Genomic DNA, 17,218 nt, shown 5'->3' with positions numbered 1-17,218 from the left:
CTCACGCAGGGGGCTCACGCTCAGGGTGAGGATCACGCAGGAGGCTCACTCACACATGGGGCTGGGCCCACGCACGGGGCGGGACTCACTCAGGGGGCGGAGCCCACACATGGGAGGGGCCCACGAATGGGGCGGGGCTCACGCCCAAGGCCGAGCTCACGCAAGGGCGGAGCCCACGCACGGGGCGGAGCGCACGCACGGGGCGGAGCCCACGCGGCGCACGCACGGGGCCCACGCAGAGGGCGGGGCTCATGCACAGGGCGGGGCCCACGCACCGACGAAGCTCACGCACGGGGCTCATGCACAGGGCTGGGCTCGCACATGCGGCTCACGCAGTGGCTGGGATTACGCAGGGGGCGGGGCTCACGCAGGGGCTGGGATTACGCGGGGAGCAGGGCTCATGCACGGGGCGGGGCTCATGCACGGGGAGTGGCTCACTAGAGGGGCTGGTGCTGGAGGGTCCTGGCTGCCTCGCCCCCAGGTCAGGCACAGCTGTGGCTGTGGGCTGGAGCTCCCCGGTTCTTCTTGTTGCCTCGCTCTTCCTGTCGGCAGGTTGGGCTCCGTGGCGGTCTCGGGGCAGAGAACGGGTGTGAGCAGACAAGCCGGCGTGGACATCTCTTGCACTGAATTCTATTGGTCAAAGTGCATCAAAGGCCCCTGGGGAGGGGGCTTCGAGGGTGGGGGGTGTGGACTCTACCTCCTGAAGGTGGCACCTTCAGAGTCACACACAGGGGAGAGGGGCCGCCCCTCAAACAACCCCGGGCGCCCTCGGACGCGAGCCGGCCACCTTCTCGGCGCACTGGGTTCCTCTTCAGCCGCCACTTGTGTCGGGCCCTTGTGCCAGATGACCCGGTTTAGCGTGGCAGAGATTTCTTCTCAACAAGTTCGCGAGGGCAGGACTCAGGGAACCTCCAGCCCCTTCCCTGCACCTGCCTCCCCCTTTCCAAGCTCTCAGACCACTGCCACGTTCGGCCCCGGCTGTCCCTGTGGATTTGGGCCACCCTCGGTCTCCGCTTTCTGCACAGCTGGCCTGGGAGGGCACTGCTGGCTGTGGGGCGACCCGGCTCCACCCCGTGGGCCTCTGCCCCGTTTTCCGGTCCTCGCAGCCCAGCCCTATGAGAAGGATGCTTTCTCCGCAAGCGAGGCTCCCTGGGAAACCGACTGGGGCCTGAGGGGACAGACTTTTGCCGGTCAAGTGGGAAAAACTGTACCCGGAAGTACCGGAGATGGGCTTATTTAGAGTAATTAAGGAAAAGGTGCAAACCTTGGTTTCCTTTCATTGTTAAGGCTGCGAGGAGACCCCAGCCCAAGAGGATAACCCACAGACAGATGCCAGGTGCACACCAAGTGAGAGAGGCTGTGCCTCACGACGGGTCTGCGCCACCAGTGGGGGGCTGGTTTGGACGTGGAGGGCGAGCAGAGAAGGCGCGGAGCCCCTTAGCCGTGATGCATGACGAAGGGGGGGAGCAGCTCCACTGCCGGGCCCCCCAGCATTGAAGGCGGCGTCTCGGGGCGTATGTGCACACCCACGTTCATAACGGAATTAGTCACGAGCCTCAAGGTAGAAGCCACCGGAGGATGAGCGGACAAGAACAATGTGGCCCATCCACACGGTGGGGGGGTCATTCGGCCTCATAAAGGGAGAACGTTCCGACACCTGCTGCGACAGCACGGGTGCCCCTGCGGGACGCGACGCTGAGTGAAGTGAGCCGCCACGGAGGACAAGTACTGCGTGATCCCGCTCAGAGGAGGGACGCGGCCCAGCCACAGTCGTAGAGACACAGAAGGGACGCTGGGCGGGGGCCCGTGCTTCACGGGGACAGCGCTTCCGTTTGGGAAGGTGGAGAAGTCCTGGGGACGGACGGCCGTGGTCGTTTCGCTGGTGAATGAGCCCCATGCCCCTGAGCCGAACACCTAAAAGTGGTTCAGGTGGCACCTTTTACGTGATGTGTGTTTCCACCACAATTTATAAAAGTGACCCTCAGAAACCGACACCAACGGCAAAGGTACTTGGGACTCAACAGGGGGCGCTGTGCTAATGGCCTCACCTGGCCCAGGCTGGCCCGCTCACCCTTCAAGCCACAGGGGGAGTAATCCTGGCCGAGGCCTCCGCCCCACAGCGCATGTCCCTCCTCTGGGCTGCCGGCCACGTGGCTGCGGCTTGTCACGTGACCTAGTCACGTGACCTTATGGTTCCGCGAGCGCTTGTCCGTGGCTCCTTCCAAGTCCGGCCTAGCTCTGGGGTTCCCCGAATGCACAGCGGAAGCCCGGCAAACGCCGGCTGCAGACATGGAGACAGGAGGTGAGGAAAGGAAACGTCTCCAGGGGCCCCCCGCTCAGCTCGGGCTGGTGGGCGAGGCCAGCACGGCCCCGCTCCTGCGCGACGCCAGGCCGCTGGCCGTGCGGACAAGCGCTTCTCAGCCTGGGGCACCGCAGCCAAACTGCTCCTACTCCCTCGGGAAGCACCTTCCACGGCCGCCTGCCGTGCGCACCTGCCGAAGGGAGCGGAGTTCGGGTTCAGGGGCGGTGGGGGTGTGTGATCAGAGGAAGACACGGAGGCTGGGACAGGTGCAGGGAATTCCTCCGGGGCCACACAGTCGGGGCGCAGGCGGCTTTCAGCCCCGCCGGTGCTGCCTCCCCAGGCCCTGCGCGGGCGCTCCGGCCACACGTCCTGTGTTCGGCTGTGCGCGGCACAACTTTGCCCAGAACCCCCTCCCGGGGAGCAGACGGTGAGCGCTCACCCACCCTCGCCAGCCCCCAGCACACTGCCTGGCACAGACTCACTTCCCGATTGGATGCACGGGGCAGGGGGCAGGACAGTGACTGAACCAGTGAGCTGAGATCCCCCCCAGGAAAGCCGGTTAAGCATCAGGATCCAGCCCCCTCCCCGCAAGATTCTCACTCAGGAATCTGCCTTTTAAGCAAGTGCCCGGGGCGTTCTGGTGCCCAGGACCCAGACCGCCCTCTGAGAGGCCCAGAGACCAGAAGAGGGTCATGGGGCAGGGCACTCGACCCGCATTCTGGGGGCAGCGGGGACAGCACTGAAGGTGTTGGAGCCTGGGCGGGAGCAGCCATCCAGAACGGCGCTTGGCGAAGATTGCTTCCTTGCCTCGTGATGTCTTCCTCCTCTCTCTTTTTATTTTTTTGTCACCGACACTGATGAACAAGACAGATTCATGACAAACACCAGGCCGCAGCCTGGGGCTGCCGGTTCACTGCCCGGTGTTGCTGCCTCCCTGACAGCAGGCGGGCCGAAATGCCCTTCCGAAATGGCTTGTTAGCACAGTTAGCCCTTTGTCCGGGGCTCTCCTCTGCGGTAATTGGGCCTTTACTCTGCTGCACTTCCTGGCCACGGAACTGTGAGCTGTCAGGCAAGGCTGTGAATCCGCGGAATGGACAGCGGGGCTCGTTCTTCCCAGGCATCCCGCCCCGTGGGCACCCGCGGGACCCCAGAAAGCAGGCAAACAGGAGGGGGCCGCCCACGAGACAAGACGAGGTCTCCCCCCACCCCTCCCCGACCCAGGGGTTTGGGCAGAACCCTCTTCCTTCGCTGCGTGTTCCTGCTGTCACGCCGGGCTCGCCACCAACCCTGTTACCGCAAGGAGACAACGACAGCGGCTTCTAGCTTCGTGCCTCATCGCCCTGCATGGATTTTAGAAGAAGGCTCGTCTGGAGGCACGTGGAGAATAACCCGCCAGAGGGGGGTGAGTAGCTGCGCTGGGTTTAGAACCTGTAGAGAAAGGCCATGTTTCCACACCCTGGCCCCGTGGCACAGGAGAGACTGTGAGGCCCTGGGCCCATCTGGGGCCCCTGGATCCTGGATTTGACCCCTCAAATCCCCTGTGCTTTGCTGGCATTACCAGTTGGCTCCCGGCTCCGCGAAGTGGCTGCGACCAGGACTTAGGTGGGAGGTGCACTGGATGGGACGGGAGGGACCTGTCAAGAGACAGGAAGGGAGTTTGCAAGACAAGGGAAGGAGATTCTGTGCTCTCGGGCTCACCGATGGCCTTGCGGGCTTGAGCGACGACAGACAGACTGAGCCTGTAGAAGCAGGACAGCACGGTGGCCGGGGGTGGGGGGGGAGGTGGAGGGATGCTTGTTACTCTGGCTCCCCCCCCCCCCGCACCCTGCTGTGCCCGTGGGGGCTGACCCAGTTGGAGGACCCCAGCCGGAGCGGGGGGCGGGGGCAGGGGGGAGGTCCTGACTGACTAGTGAACTGTTGGATTTGGCCAGCAAGCACCAAGAGAGGATTGGGGGGCCTGGGGTGTGTCCCTGGAAGTTGCTGGATCCTTCCATGCCCTGCCTGATGGGCTCCTGTTACTGTTTCCTCCTTCTGCCCCTTTGAGCCCACGGGTGGTGATGGCTTCCACGGTTGCAAAGCTTTGGGTCCCCTCGTTCTGGCCCATGGTGCCGGGAGAGGCCCCTTCTGTTGGGCCCCGTCCTTCCCCTGATCTCAGGTGGGTTCTCGGACCAGCTGGGTCCCTGCTGGCACCAGGCTCCTGTTCCCGGGGCCTTGTCACCCTGGCTGCGGCTTTGTTCCCCAGAGCGTGAGCGGGGTGCGGCTTGCTCTGACCTTGGAGGGTGGGGGCTGTGTGGGGCCCCCGCTTTTTGGAAGGCCCGGTTGTCATAACTGAAGATCTCTCTCGATGAAGGAAGGCCCCGAGCAAAGCCACCTTACTGGAGGGACACAGTCGGTATTTACAATGTCAGAGTGACATTTCTGATAAGAAAATCAGAAACCCGTTGAGTTTTACTGTGGGAAACATTTCCCTCTGGGCCAGGAACACAATGCAAGCAATTAAGGCGGAATCCGGGAGCTGGCAGGTCTGCGAGGCTATGGAGGGGGCGGCTGGGAAATGTCCGGGTGGGGAGGTCCCCGGGCCGCAAACCCTCCCGCACTGGACGCAAACTCTGGGAGACGCTCGTGAGGAGGCCGAAGGGGTCTAAGGGCCAGAAAGTCTTGGACACCTGTGAGGTGTGATCGTGTCTGCTTGCTTGTGCTATCGAGTTAGCAAATACTTGCTTGTTAGTTGCCTGGCCTGCCCCCCACTTCCCCCCCCCCCCGCCCCATTGGGATTGAGGACAGCAAGGTCAGACAGCTGTTGCTTCATCGAGTGAGTTCTACCGAAGCCAGGTTGGTGGCAGAGAATTTCTGCAAAGCAGACCCTAGCTCCCCGTTATCCTCTGTTACTTGGGCAGAGATATGTCACCATGACTTTTTTTTTTTTTTAATGTTTTATTTGTTTTTGAGAGAGGGAGAGAGAGAATAAGTTGGGGACGGGCAGAGAGAGAGGGAGACAATCCGAAGCAGGCCCCAGGCTCCGAGCTGTCAGCACAGAGCCCAACCGGGCTCGAACTCACGAACCGTGAGATCACCGCCCCCCCCCCCCCCCCGGGCCGAAGTCGGATGCTTAACCGACTGAGCCACCCAGGCGCCCCTAACTGTGACAGTTTAATGGCCGTTCTCTGTGTGGACACGAGGAGAGGGGAACATACCATGTAGGGAACCGGCCTCTCTGCTTTTCTCTTACCCCCAACGGGAGCACAGGACGTGCTCCCTCCACTGCGGACGTGGGGTCCCCTCCGGGTTCTGGGGCGCGCTTCACCGATGGGAGACCAGGATAGACCATGGTGGGACCCGGCGGTTGCCCTGACGGACTCCCGATTTCCGGGTGGTGGGCTCCTTTCCCACGGGACCCTTGCCAAGTCCCCGCCGAGAAATGTGTTCACAGCACAGTGCACACCAAGTCTGTTAGGGGGTGTGGGGATGTCCTTCAGTGGACTGCCACTAAGTCACGCCACGTTCCTTTCTCTCTAATAATTCAACACACGATGTTTGAGTGACTATCATGTCGTGTCCTACTAGGTGCTGGGGACGTAGCAGAGAACAGTGAAGACAGGCCCCCCCGGGGGATTCACATTCCCGAGACACGGAAGGAAAACATGAGGAGATGTGCAATATAATGGCGGGTAGTCAGTGCAGTGGGAAGAGTGAGCTATTAAAGATGCAGTGGTCAGGGTGGTCTCCCCGGAGGAGGTGACACGTGAGCAGGGACCAAAAAGCAAGCAGGGGCAGCGGGTGGCAGGGATACCGGGGTGGGGGTGGGGTGGGGAGCGTGTGCGGTGCGTCCCCGATGCGCCGGAAGGCAGCAGGGCTGGGGTGGATGTGAGCGAGGCAGGAGCGGGAGGCAGTCCTGTGGCTGTTTCGTCCCCTTGGCGCTGGACGACTTGAATCCTGACCGTTGGCACGTCCCCCTTCCGGGCGCCCCTCGATGCCCCGTTGGCAGGTGGCGGAAGCGCCCGCTTCTTCCGAGGGCTGGGGTGCAATACCGCCTCTCGCCAGCAGTGGCCACTAGCGACCCCCACGCCCCCACCCCCCCTCCCGCGCCTCCCTGCACCTGAGCCACCTCACAGGTGTCCCCGGGAGCAGGCGAGCAGGTGAGAGGAGTCTGGGGGCGCTGAGACTCCAGATGGGGATCCTTGCAGTGACCATGAGACAGAGCCGGCTGGTCTGCCTCTGGGGACAACGAGGCTGTGTCCCTCGTCTCCCTTCTCCTGCAGCCTGAGACTCAGACCGCCTCCCCCTCCAGGCAAGGCCGCTGTCTGTGTCCGAGGTCGGGGTGCATCAGCCGCCTGCATCCAGGCAGGAAATCAGCGCCTGCTTGGGGTCACCCTCCAGGACAAAAGGGCCCACCTTCCTGGAGAAGCTCCCCTGTGGCTTTCCCGAGAGGCAGTGGAAAGGAACAACCCTTCCCACCTTTGCATGGTAGCCCCCCACCCCCTCACCGTCCCGGTCCGGTGCGGCCCTGAGAATCGGGCGTCACTGTCCTCGTTTAACAGCTAAGGGTCGGAGAGGCCAAGTGACGTTGCCACAAGCATCTTCTGGTTTCTGAGCTCCCGCCTCTCACCTCCAGACCCGCCCCTTCTGGCGCTCTGCTCCGCAAAGCCAGGCCGGGCTCCCCAAACCGCGTTCTCACCCGGCCAGTTGGTTGCCCCTCGGGTTTAGCCAGGAGGAGGCTCCGGAGGGAAACCAGAGGCGGGATTAGGGAGGAGAGACCCCCGCCGTCTGACTTTGCTTGACGCTCCTGTGTGCGGCCAGGCCTGAGACCCACCCCCCATCTCTTGGGTCCCCTTGCTGCTTTTGTGGTGTGGTCGCCTCTCGGGCCAGCTGTCACAGGTGCCAAATGTCCCCTAGGCTGGTCCTCCAGGCCCTGGGACCCTCTCCAGAGGTGGGTGGGTGGATGGGGGCTGCCTGGAAAGTGCCGTAGATTCCCTCGTTCTCTTTGTCTGTGAAGCCTCCTCCGCTTGTCTGCGAAGAGCTGCTCAGAAAACACCCTTCTCATTACGATGTTAAATTAAAATTTAGTAGACGAGGCGCAGAGCAGAATAAACTTTCAATTAAAATGTACACACTGCGGTGGAAAGAGACCGGAGAGAAGGCACAGGCATCTCTGCCCCGAATGTGCTCGAGATTTAATTTTACTATGACATCTCCTCGGAATTACCCCGCTAATTGATCACATTGTGTCTGTGTGTTATTTAAACTTTCAATAAAACGGAGACTTATGGGAGGTGCAATCCTCCCGGGCAGAACGAATATCCCCCTTGCTCCCGTCAGGTGCAGACACGGAAGGGCTCGGCCAACAGCTTTTTGCATTCAGCCTGCGCCCAGGAGGTTGATCGTGACAAATGAAGTGATTCTTTAATTGCTCGAATGAAATTTTTTTTCCTGCCCTGCCCCATTTCTCACCCAAAGTAGCCGCCCTCGTCAGAGTCTGGAGTGACGCGGCGGAGAGGCGGGGCCGGGCCGCGGGGGCCGGGGCTCCGGGAGCGGCCGGCCGGCGGGCCTGAGGAAGGACGGGACCCGGCGGCTGCGGGGGGCCGAGGGAATGGCGAGAATGTGTGTGGGGAAAGGGCTTGCCTGCCCCTGAGACCCCCGGATGGGGAGGAGCGGATACTGCGGTCTGGGAGGCCACATGGTCCTGGCTCAGGTGGGGGGCGGGGATCACGTGTGCTCCAGCTGTGCCACCTGTTCCTAAACAGTGACCTTGGACGAGTAACTCAAATTCTCTGTGCCTCAGTTTCCCCTCCTGTAGCCGGGCGCGGAGGCTGCAGTCTCCAAGAGTTGTGGCGGAATGCGCGGTGATAACGCAAAGCCCCCAGAATTGCGCCTGGCCCCTCCCACGCGCCACGCAGACCTTGGCTGCTGTCCGTGGGCTCTCAGCTGGAGCTTCTGTCTTTCCACTTTGGTCACGTCTAGGCACATACCTTGGGGTCAGAGGGCGGGGTCTTTATTCCCGGATCTCCCACCCGCCCCAGCCTCCGTCTCCTTCCCTGTGAGCGGGGCCGTCGTGCCTGCCTCCCAGGGAACACATGGGGCGCCAACTTCAGTACTCGGCCCGCAGACAGCACCCACCAGTGGTCCTTCTGTCCGGGCCCTGCAGGGTCCATCCAGCCCCCGTCCCGCTGAGGCAGTGGCACACTCAGACGGGCCGTGACCCGTCTCTCCGTGTTTCCCACCCACTGGGGTTCTTTGGACTGGGTCTGGAGCACGGAGCCGCACAGCTGAAGCCCGTTGCGCTGACCCGTGACAGCCCTTCAGGCTGTCCTATTCCCCTCTGTCTTCCCTCCTCCAGGAGGAGCACTCCTACCCCCTCCCGATGTTTTCCAACGCAGTGGATTCTGGTCCTTTGTGTAGCTGAAGCCACGCTCACTTGGTCAAGTCCAGTTCGCTCATGGACCTTGGAGAGTGTGGGAGCCTCGGTACCCCAGGTGAGTGTGGTGTCGCATACGGCCACCTCCCACATTCTGGACACTATGCTTCTATTGATGTGGCCCAGAAGGCATTCCTTTCTTGCTAGCCGCATCACGCTGCTATTTCAATGAAGTTGGTTAATTTTTTTTTCCGAGTTTATTTTTCCCCCTATGTCTGTGGATGCAGAATTGGACTCTTTGCCTCCTGTGCTGACACAGCCAAATTTCTGGGCCCACACGGAGGGCTTTACTTTGCTCTTCGTAGATCTTTCTTTCTTCTTTCTTTCTCTCGAGGGACAGAGAGCACGAGAGAGTGGAGGAGGGGCAGAGAAAGAAGGAGAGAGAGAATCCCCAGCAGGCCCCGTGCTGTCGGTGCAGAGCCCCATGTGGGGCTCAAACTCAGGAACCGCGACATCTTGACTTGAGCCGAGATCGCCCCGCTGACCGGGCCCCCAGGCGCCCCCCATCTGCCGTATTTCCCGTGCAAGCCTGGCCGCCCACCCCCTCTGGAATGAGCCCAATGGGAGAGCGACTCTCACTGCCAAAATGTTCCTTCTTGAGCTGAGCCTTGCGTGAGATGTGGGGGGAACCAGGGTCTTTCCAAATGTTTCCGTCGGGGCTTTTTGCTTGTGAGACACGGAGATCGACGCGGGTGAACCCCTGGAGAGGTGTTTCGGGGGAGGCTGTGGTCGGGCCCCGTTAGCGTCTGGGACCCCTTTGTGGAAGCAGGTGGGTGCCACCGAGGCGACCTCACCTTATTAAAGGATGAATAACCGGCCTGTGAACTTCCCAGACCTTCCGGACCTTTCTTTTCCTCCTTCAGCCCAGCCCTCCCGCTGGTTCTCAGCAGCCCCATCGTTCTGTGGGCGTCTCCCCGGAGGAGAGATGTGTGTGTGTGTGTGTGTGTGTGTGTGTGTGTGTGTGTGTGTGGTGGGAAAGACAGTTGTGCGTCCTCTGCCTGGATTTTTTGGTCCAGAAACAACACTATTAGGACAGAAAGCTCTTTTGGACATTTAGACAGAAATGTTTAAGTCTGGAAGAGATTCTGCCATCTGGTCTCTGACACAGGAAAAAGCCCAGATGCTGGGGAAGGAAATCAGAAATCCCCAAACGGTGGGGAAAAGCCTGAGTGCGGTTGCAGTGTGACCCAGGTCGTGAGCCCCCCGTCCCCGCCTGCCGGAAGAGCTCTGGGAGGCCCGTGGGGTCTGGAGCGGGGAGGACCCTGAGCCCCATCCCCTGGCGGCCCCAGGGAAGCATGGAGAAAGAAGGTTCCACGTGGGGAGGTCCCTGGTCCTGCCTTGCTCATGGCTGGGTGTCCAGAGGGAGCGCCAGACCCGGGCCGTCCGTGGGGGCTGCGGGGCGGGGTCTCTGAGCTGACCTTGGCGGTGAATAAGCACACGTGGGGGCAGCGAGCCCTGTTTGTCCACTCGTCTGTGGGCGCCGGGCTCGGGGAGCCCTGGGGACGCGTGTCCGAAGCGGCTTGTCCTTGCCAGGCCCTGGTGACCCACCTTCTAGCCCCTCCTCCAGGAGCCGCCTTCCTGGGTCTACACTCCATCTGGCTTACTCGTCGGTTGCGAGCTCCGCGGCCCCAGACCCCTCTGCCGACGGCATCCTGCCCCCGAGGGATTTTTCCAAAACAGCTTTGAGCAGGGCAGTGTCCCACTTAGAAGGCAGTGAATCGCTGGGTTCAGACAGAGACACCGTTGTCCCCGCCAACCCGCCCGCCACCCTGGCCGCCGTGAGATCCACCTTGGTAATCGGCGACGCCCCCACTTGTCAGTGTTCCTCGAGGTCTGTGGACGTCATTGAGTTCTTCGGAGAACCGGCTCTTCGTTTCATTGGTTTTCTCAGCCGAGTTTCTGTTTTCAGTTCCTGTTTCAATTCCAGTGTAGTCGACATAGAGCGTAGGACTCGTTTCAGCCGTACGATGTCGTGGCTCAACGATTCTGTGTCACCCGGTCTCTAGCTTGCTTTCCAGAGTTTTTTACTTACTTATTTTGAAAATTTTTTTAATGTTTATTTACTTTTGAGAGAGACAGAGAGACAGAAAGAGAGAGAGAGAGAGCATGAGCAGGGGAGGGGCAGAGAGAGGGGGAGACACAGAATCCGAAGCACCTCCAGGCTCTGAGCTGTCAGCACAGAGCCCGACGTGGGGCTCGAACCCACGAACTGCGAGATCATGACCTGAGCTGAAGTCGGACGCTTAACCGACTGAGCCACCCAGGCGCCCCTGCCCCTCAAGATTTTTTATTGGGGCACCTGGGTGGCTGAGTCGGTTAAGCATCTGACTCGTGATGTCAGCTCAGGTCATGATCTCACAGTTTGTGAGTTCGAGCCCCACGTCGGGCTCTGTGCTGACAGTGTGGAGCCTGCTTGGGATTCTCTCTCTCTCTCTCTCTCTCTCTCTCTCTCTCTGCCCCTCCCCTGCTCATGCTGCCCCTGTCTCTCTCAAAATAAATAAGTTTTTTCAAAAAAGATTCTTTTTTGGGGGCACCTGGGTGGCACAGTCGGTTAAGCGTCCGACTTCAGCCAGGTCACAATCTCGCGGTCTGGGAGTTTGAGCCCTGCATTGGGCTCTGGGCTGACGGCTCAGAGCCTGGAGCCTGCTTCCGATTCTGTGTCTTCCTCTCTGTCTACCCCTCCCCCGTTCATGCTCTGTCTCTCTCTGTCCCAAAAATAAATAAACGTTGAAAAAAAAATTTTTTTAATTAAAAAAAAAGATTCTTTTTTTGTATTTAATTTTTAGAAGTTGGACTACGGTGTGTCTTTGCATGGGTGTCTTTAGGTTTTATCCTATTTGGAATGCACTCAGCTTCTTGAATCTGTAGGTGTATGTCTTTCACCACATTTGGAACGTTTTCAGCCATTTTGGGAGGAATTTTTCAGCCCCGCCCTCTTTCTCCTGTTCCCCCCCCCCGGAACTCTGTTGACACAAGTCTGTTCCTTGGTTGTAGTTTCACAAGTCCCTGGGTTTCTGTTAAATGTCCCTCCACTTTCTGTCATTCTGTATTCAGGTCCACTGGCTCTCACCTCTGTCCCCTCCTCTCCTGCCACGTCCATCATCCGAGTCTCTATTTTGGTCGCTCTATTTATAGCTTCTATTTCTTTGCTGGGTTTTTTTTTTTTCTAGCTTTTTGTTTGTCTCTACCGAGCTTGGCAGTTGTTCACTGAATTATTTTGATGACGACGGGTATAAAATCCTTATCAGATTATTCTAGCCTCTCTGTCGTATCGGTGTTGAAATCTGTATTCATTTCCCGGAGCTTCTCTGACAAAACACCACAAACCAGCAAGCTAAAAACGACAGAAATTTATTCTGTTTATTCTCCCACGGTTCCGGAGGATGGAAGTCCAATAGAAGGCGGGGGGAAGAATCTGTCCCACATCTTTCTCCTAACTGCTGGTGACATCTTTGGCTGGTATATTGCCACACCAGTCTCTGCCATCATCTTTAGATGGCATTGTCTGTCTGTCTGTCTTTGTGTCTCTTCTCCTCTTTTTTTTTCTAATTTTTTAAACGTTTATTTATTTATTTATTATTTATTTATTTAAAAAAATTTTTTTTAACGTTTATTTATTTTTGGGACAGAGAGAGACAGAGCATGAATGGGGGAGGGGCAGAGAGAGAGGGAGACACAGAATCGGAAGCAGGCTCCAGGCTCTGAGCCATCAACCCAGAGCCCGATGCGGGGCTTGAACTCACGGACCGCGAGATCATGACCTGAGCTGAAGTCGGACGCTCAACCGACTGAGCCACCCAGGCGCCCCAAAACGTTTATTTATTTTTGAGAGAGAGAGAGAGAGAGCGCGTGAACAGGGGAGGGGAAGAGAGAGAGGGAGACACAGAATCGGAAGCAGGCTCCAGGCTCCGAGCTGTGAGCACAGGGCTTGACCCGGGGCTGGAACCCACGGACCATGAGATCATGACCTGAGTGAAGTCGGGTGCTTAACTGACTGAGCCACCCAGGTGCCCCTCCAATTTTTTTTAAAGATTTTATTTATTTTGAAAATTTTTTTTTAATTTTTTTTTCCAACATTTATTTATTTTTGGGACAGAGAGAGACAGAGCATGAACGGGGGAGGAGCAGAGAGAGAGGGAGACACAGAATCGGAAGCAGGCTCCAGGCTCCCGGACCCGAGATCGTGACCTGGCTGAAGTCGGACGCTTAACCGACTGCGCCACCCAGGCGCCCCTATTTTGAAATTTTTTAAATGCTTATTTATTCTTGAGAGAGAGAGAGAGAGAGAGAGAGAGAGAGAGACACAGTGTGAGTGGGGGAGGGGCGGACAGAGAGGGAGACACAGAATCGGCAGCAGGCTCCAGGCTCTGAGCTGTCAGCACAGAGCCCGACGCGGGGCTAGAACTCACGGACCGCAAGATCATGACCTGAGCAGAAGTCGGGTGCCCCTCTTCTCCTCTTGTTTTAAGGACAACAGTCACATTGGATCAAGGCCCCTTTCTGCTCTGGTGTGACCTTCCCGGAGCTAATTACGTGTGTACCAATCCTGTGTCCAAAGAAGGTCCACCATTCGGTGGTCCTGGGTTTGGATTTCAACATACTGTTTTGGGGGACACGATTCAACCCATCGTGCCACTGACTGGTCATATTTTACCATTCGGTTTGCGATTGTCCTGCTTGGTGTGACGAACGACATTGGGTATTTGGGGACTGTTTGGGTATTAGGTAACGAGACCCTGGGTCTTACTTAAACCTTCCATTTTATTTGGATTCCTGTGACCCCCACGCCGGCAGGGGAAGGGGGTCCTGCCTCGTTGCTGCCAGGTGGGGGCAGATGTCCTGGTCCCAGTGACACTGGTTGGTGGCCTCTTCAGCACCGGGGGTGGGGTGGGCTCTCTGGTTCTCCGTGAGGCCTCCACTGATACGCTCTGGCTGGAGGGGAGTGGGAGTCTCATCACGGTTCTGCAGGTGGTTTCCAGGGGCACCTCCCGGGCGCGTGTCCTTGTTACCTCTGGGTGGGGATGAACGTCCCGCCTCTCCGCTCGGCCTCCTTGGGCCCTTGGCTTGAGAGAGCACGCTTTCCTTGGGGTTTTCCTGTCTGCCCTGTCGGTGTGCGGGCGGCTGGCTTCTGCAGCTCTGTGTCTGGTGCACGAGGCCCAGAGAAAACACGCCGATCTCACCGGCATACCGTTCCCTGGGTCTGGGTGTTCCCAGCCTGTCTTTTGTCCGCCTCCCTGAGTCTGTGCGTGCTCCCCTCACATATCGCGTCCTCCCGTAAAACCACACCTACTCCATCTCTCTGGAAGCAGAAAATCCCCCGGTGGGTTTTTTATGACTTATTATGGCAAGACGACGTTAATACTTGTGCTGGTGTTGAACGGTTTTGGAACTGGTAGAGTAAATCCTGCTTGTGCATGCAAAGAGAGTCTTCGTTTAAGGCACTACTGAATTTAATTTGCTGATACTTTATCCGGAATTGCTGCATCTGGGGGCACCTGGGGGGCTCAGTCGGTTGAGTGTCTGACTTCGGCTCGGGTCATGATCTCGCGGTTCGTGGGTTCCAGCCCTGTGTCGGGTTCTGTGCTGACGGCATGGAGCCTGCTTGGGATTCTCTCTCTCTTCCTCTCTCTCCCCTTACCCCGCTCATAAGCTCTCTCTCTCTCTCTCTCTCTCTCTCTCTCTCAAAAATAAATATTAAAAAAATTTAGGGGCACCAGGGTGGCTCAGGGGATTGAGTGCCCGACTTCAGCTCAGGTCACGATCTTGCAGTTCGTGGGTTCGAGCTACGCGTCGGGCTCTGTGCGGACAGCTCCGAACCTGGAGCCTGCTTCGGATTCTGTGTCTCCCTCTCTCTCTGCCCCTCCCCTACTCGTACTCTATCTCTCTCTCTCAAAAATGAATAAACATTAAAAAAAAGAGGCTTTTTGTGAAGCAAGCTCAAATAAGGCAGGAAGCACACTTAGCACAGTGCTTGAGTCACAGTCAGTGGTCGGGGGACACTGGCTGTCTCCTCTCTCCTGCTCCGGGCGAGCAGCTTGGTCCTGTGTGGCCGCCGAGGGCCAGGTCCGGGGCGGAAAGCAGCTCCTTGGATCCCTTCAGCGGCCCTGTTTGTTGAACAGAGTAAAATGAAGGTCCATTAATTCGTCATGAAAACTCGCCTTCCAAAAGGGCCTAAGATTTGCAGCTTCTTTTCCTGAGTTAATGCCACGTGGCACCGCTTTATTTTAAGCGTAACGGATGCTAAGTCAACAGTGGTAAAGCCCGTGTGCCGTGCTCCCCGCTGGCCAAGCTGGTGGCCGCTGGTGTCCCCCACTCTCTGTCCGGAAGCTGCCGCGGCCCCAGGAGACGCCGAGGCACCAACGTGTGAGCAGGTGGTGGAGACAACGCTGGTGCCTGACCGAGTTGGTTCTGTGCCAGCTCAGGGAACACGCATCCCAGCCCTGGGGACGCAGAGGGGGTGCGGTGAGGGGACGGCGCTGGGGTGTCTCCGGCAGGGTCAGGAGCCGCCCCGAGGGGCCCAGGCTCAGGGGTCCGGCCAGGGTGGGAGCAGGGGTGAGTCTGCACTGACGCTGATTCCCGCGGCCACAGGCAGTGACGTGCCCAAAGGAGCCCCAAGTAGGGACACAGAGGGAGGAGAACCTGATCTATTCGCTGACATCGGGGAGTCATTTCACAATTCTCAAGCGATGCCCAAGGACCCCAGAGCTCAGGGAGCTGCCTCCCGTGAATCCCGGGGAAACAACAGAGTCACAGGCTGTTAGAGCTCCAAGTGTCTCCAGATTCCTTTAGTGGGATTGCCGAGGTCAGCACATCGAGAGTTTCTTCCTGCTTGTTTTTGTTTTTTTTTAATCAGAATTTTACATAATATAAAGAGCCCAATGGGCCGGTGAAATTTGTTTCTAGAAACAGTCCTCCCCTTTCTGAAGCTTATTTATTCATTTTGAGACACAGAGCTCGAGCAGGGGAGGGGCAGAGAGAGGGAGACAATGAATCCGAAACAGGCCCCAGACTCTGAGCTGTCAGCACAGAGCCAGACGCGGGGCTTGAACCCACGAACTGTGAGATCGTGACCTGAGCTGAGATCGGGAGTCAGATGCTTAGCCAACTGAGCCACCAGGGGCCCCGGGAATAGTCCCTCCCTGTGTCCGTCCCCAGAGGAAGCAATTTTCATCCACAGCCCATCCCTCCGTCCGAGATTCCCGCTGCCTCTGCCCCGTGGGGTCTGCCGTGTCCTCTCCACCCCCGTCAGTGTTCCTCTCCCTCTCCCTGTTTGCCAGGCCACGTCTGCAGGGCCCCCTGAGAAACTGCCTGCAGGTAGATGGTCTGACATGTCTCGTGTCTGAAAATAGCTTTATTTTGACCTTGCCTGGTGACTTGAGGGGGTACAGACTCCGGGCTGGAAATCGCTGTCCCTCGGACACTCGGGGCGTCGCTGAGTGTTTTTGAGTTCCAGGGTTGCTGTTAAGTTTAAGCCGTTCTGCTTCTCCATCCTTTTGTGAAGCCCAGAAGCTTCTGGAAACCCTTTGTCCCCGGCGTTCCGGTGCCGTGGGGGCACGTGCCGCTGTGCGAGTTACTGGACCTCCGTGCAGGACGCCTGGCGGCCCCTTTCAACCCAAGGCCTGTTCAAGTTTTCTCTCCTTTTTTTTTTTTTTTTTTCTTTTCCTTTCTCAATTGTCCAGTTGTTTGCACGTTGGATCTTCTGGAACAATCCGCCGACCCCTTGTATTTTTCTCCCCATCTCTTAGTCTTTGGTTCTGCTTTCCGGACCTTTCTCTCACCTTTGTCTTCTTCCTTTCTCTTGAGTTTTTCATTCCTGCCTAATTTCCGTTTCCAAGAGCTCTTTGTGAGTTTCCTCGCTCTGGACTCTGAGGACGGCCCTCTCCCCCCTGTTATGACCGAAAGCTATGTTTTCCTTCTTTAAAAGGTTTTCTTACCCGCCCCACCCATGTTGGTATCCGTAGCATTTTCCTTTGGGAACGAGGGGTGAGCAGGGAAGGGCTTCCCACACCCTGCTTGGTGCTCTGGGAGCCGAGGGACGGAGCCGGCCGGCACTGTTCTTGGCGTTCGAGGCCCCTGTGCCCGGAGGACACGGCGTCCAGAGGCTGAGCCTTCAGTCCTCTGTGAGCACGAGAGCGTCCCGGAGTCTGGTTACTTCTTACGTAGACTTTCAGCCAACAGCCTTGCTTCCCCGTGAGGTGGCAGGTGGGGGGAGGGGGTCTGGGCCTCCCTTACTCTCCGCGGAGCACACAACCTCCCACCGCCCCCAGCTGCTTCTTCAGCACTTGCCGGCTTCCAAAATTTTGGGTCACGTTCTCTCAGACGATCTTATGGGTGCGTCCTCATCCTTTCAAAGAAAATGTTTTATTGTCGTTCTAGCGGAACTGGGGGTAGAGCGGAAACTAAACGTACGTTCTGACCCACCGTCTCTAACGGAGGTCTTTTCAGAAAGTCACAAGCAATACAGATTTACTGTGGAAAAACCAAAAAAAAATAGTTAAGAAAAA

At 58.1% G+C, this 17,218-nt stretch overlaps 1 protein-coding gene across 2 annotated transcripts in view; it reads left to right on the top strand.

Annotated features, from left to right (window-relative positions):
- The first annotated feature begins 454 nt into the window (after positions 1-454).
- LOC123381900 overlaps positions 455-17,218 on the top strand; it is a 105,370-nt gene continuing 88,606 nt past the window's right edge. For both annotated transcript variants that reach the window (XM_045044457.1, XR_006589465.1), the window contains exon 1: positions 455-3,704. In XM_045044457.1, coding sequence (XP_044900392.1) covers positions 3,647-3,704 — 58 coding nt within the window. In that variant the 5' untranslated portion in view covers positions 455-3,646. The remainder of the gene's footprint in view (positions 3,705-17,218) is intronic.

The sequence above is a fragment of the Felis catus genome, chromosome E1 (genome assembly GCF_018350175.1).
Source record: "Felis catus isolate Fca126 chromosome E1, F.catus_Fca126_mat1.0, whole genome shotgun sequence".
Classification (NCBI taxonomy): domain Eukaryota; kingdom Metazoa; phylum Chordata; class Mammalia; order Carnivora; family Felidae; genus Felis; species Felis catus.
Note: the sequence above shows the minus strand (reverse complement) of the source record. Positions and strands in the feature narration are given on the sequence as shown.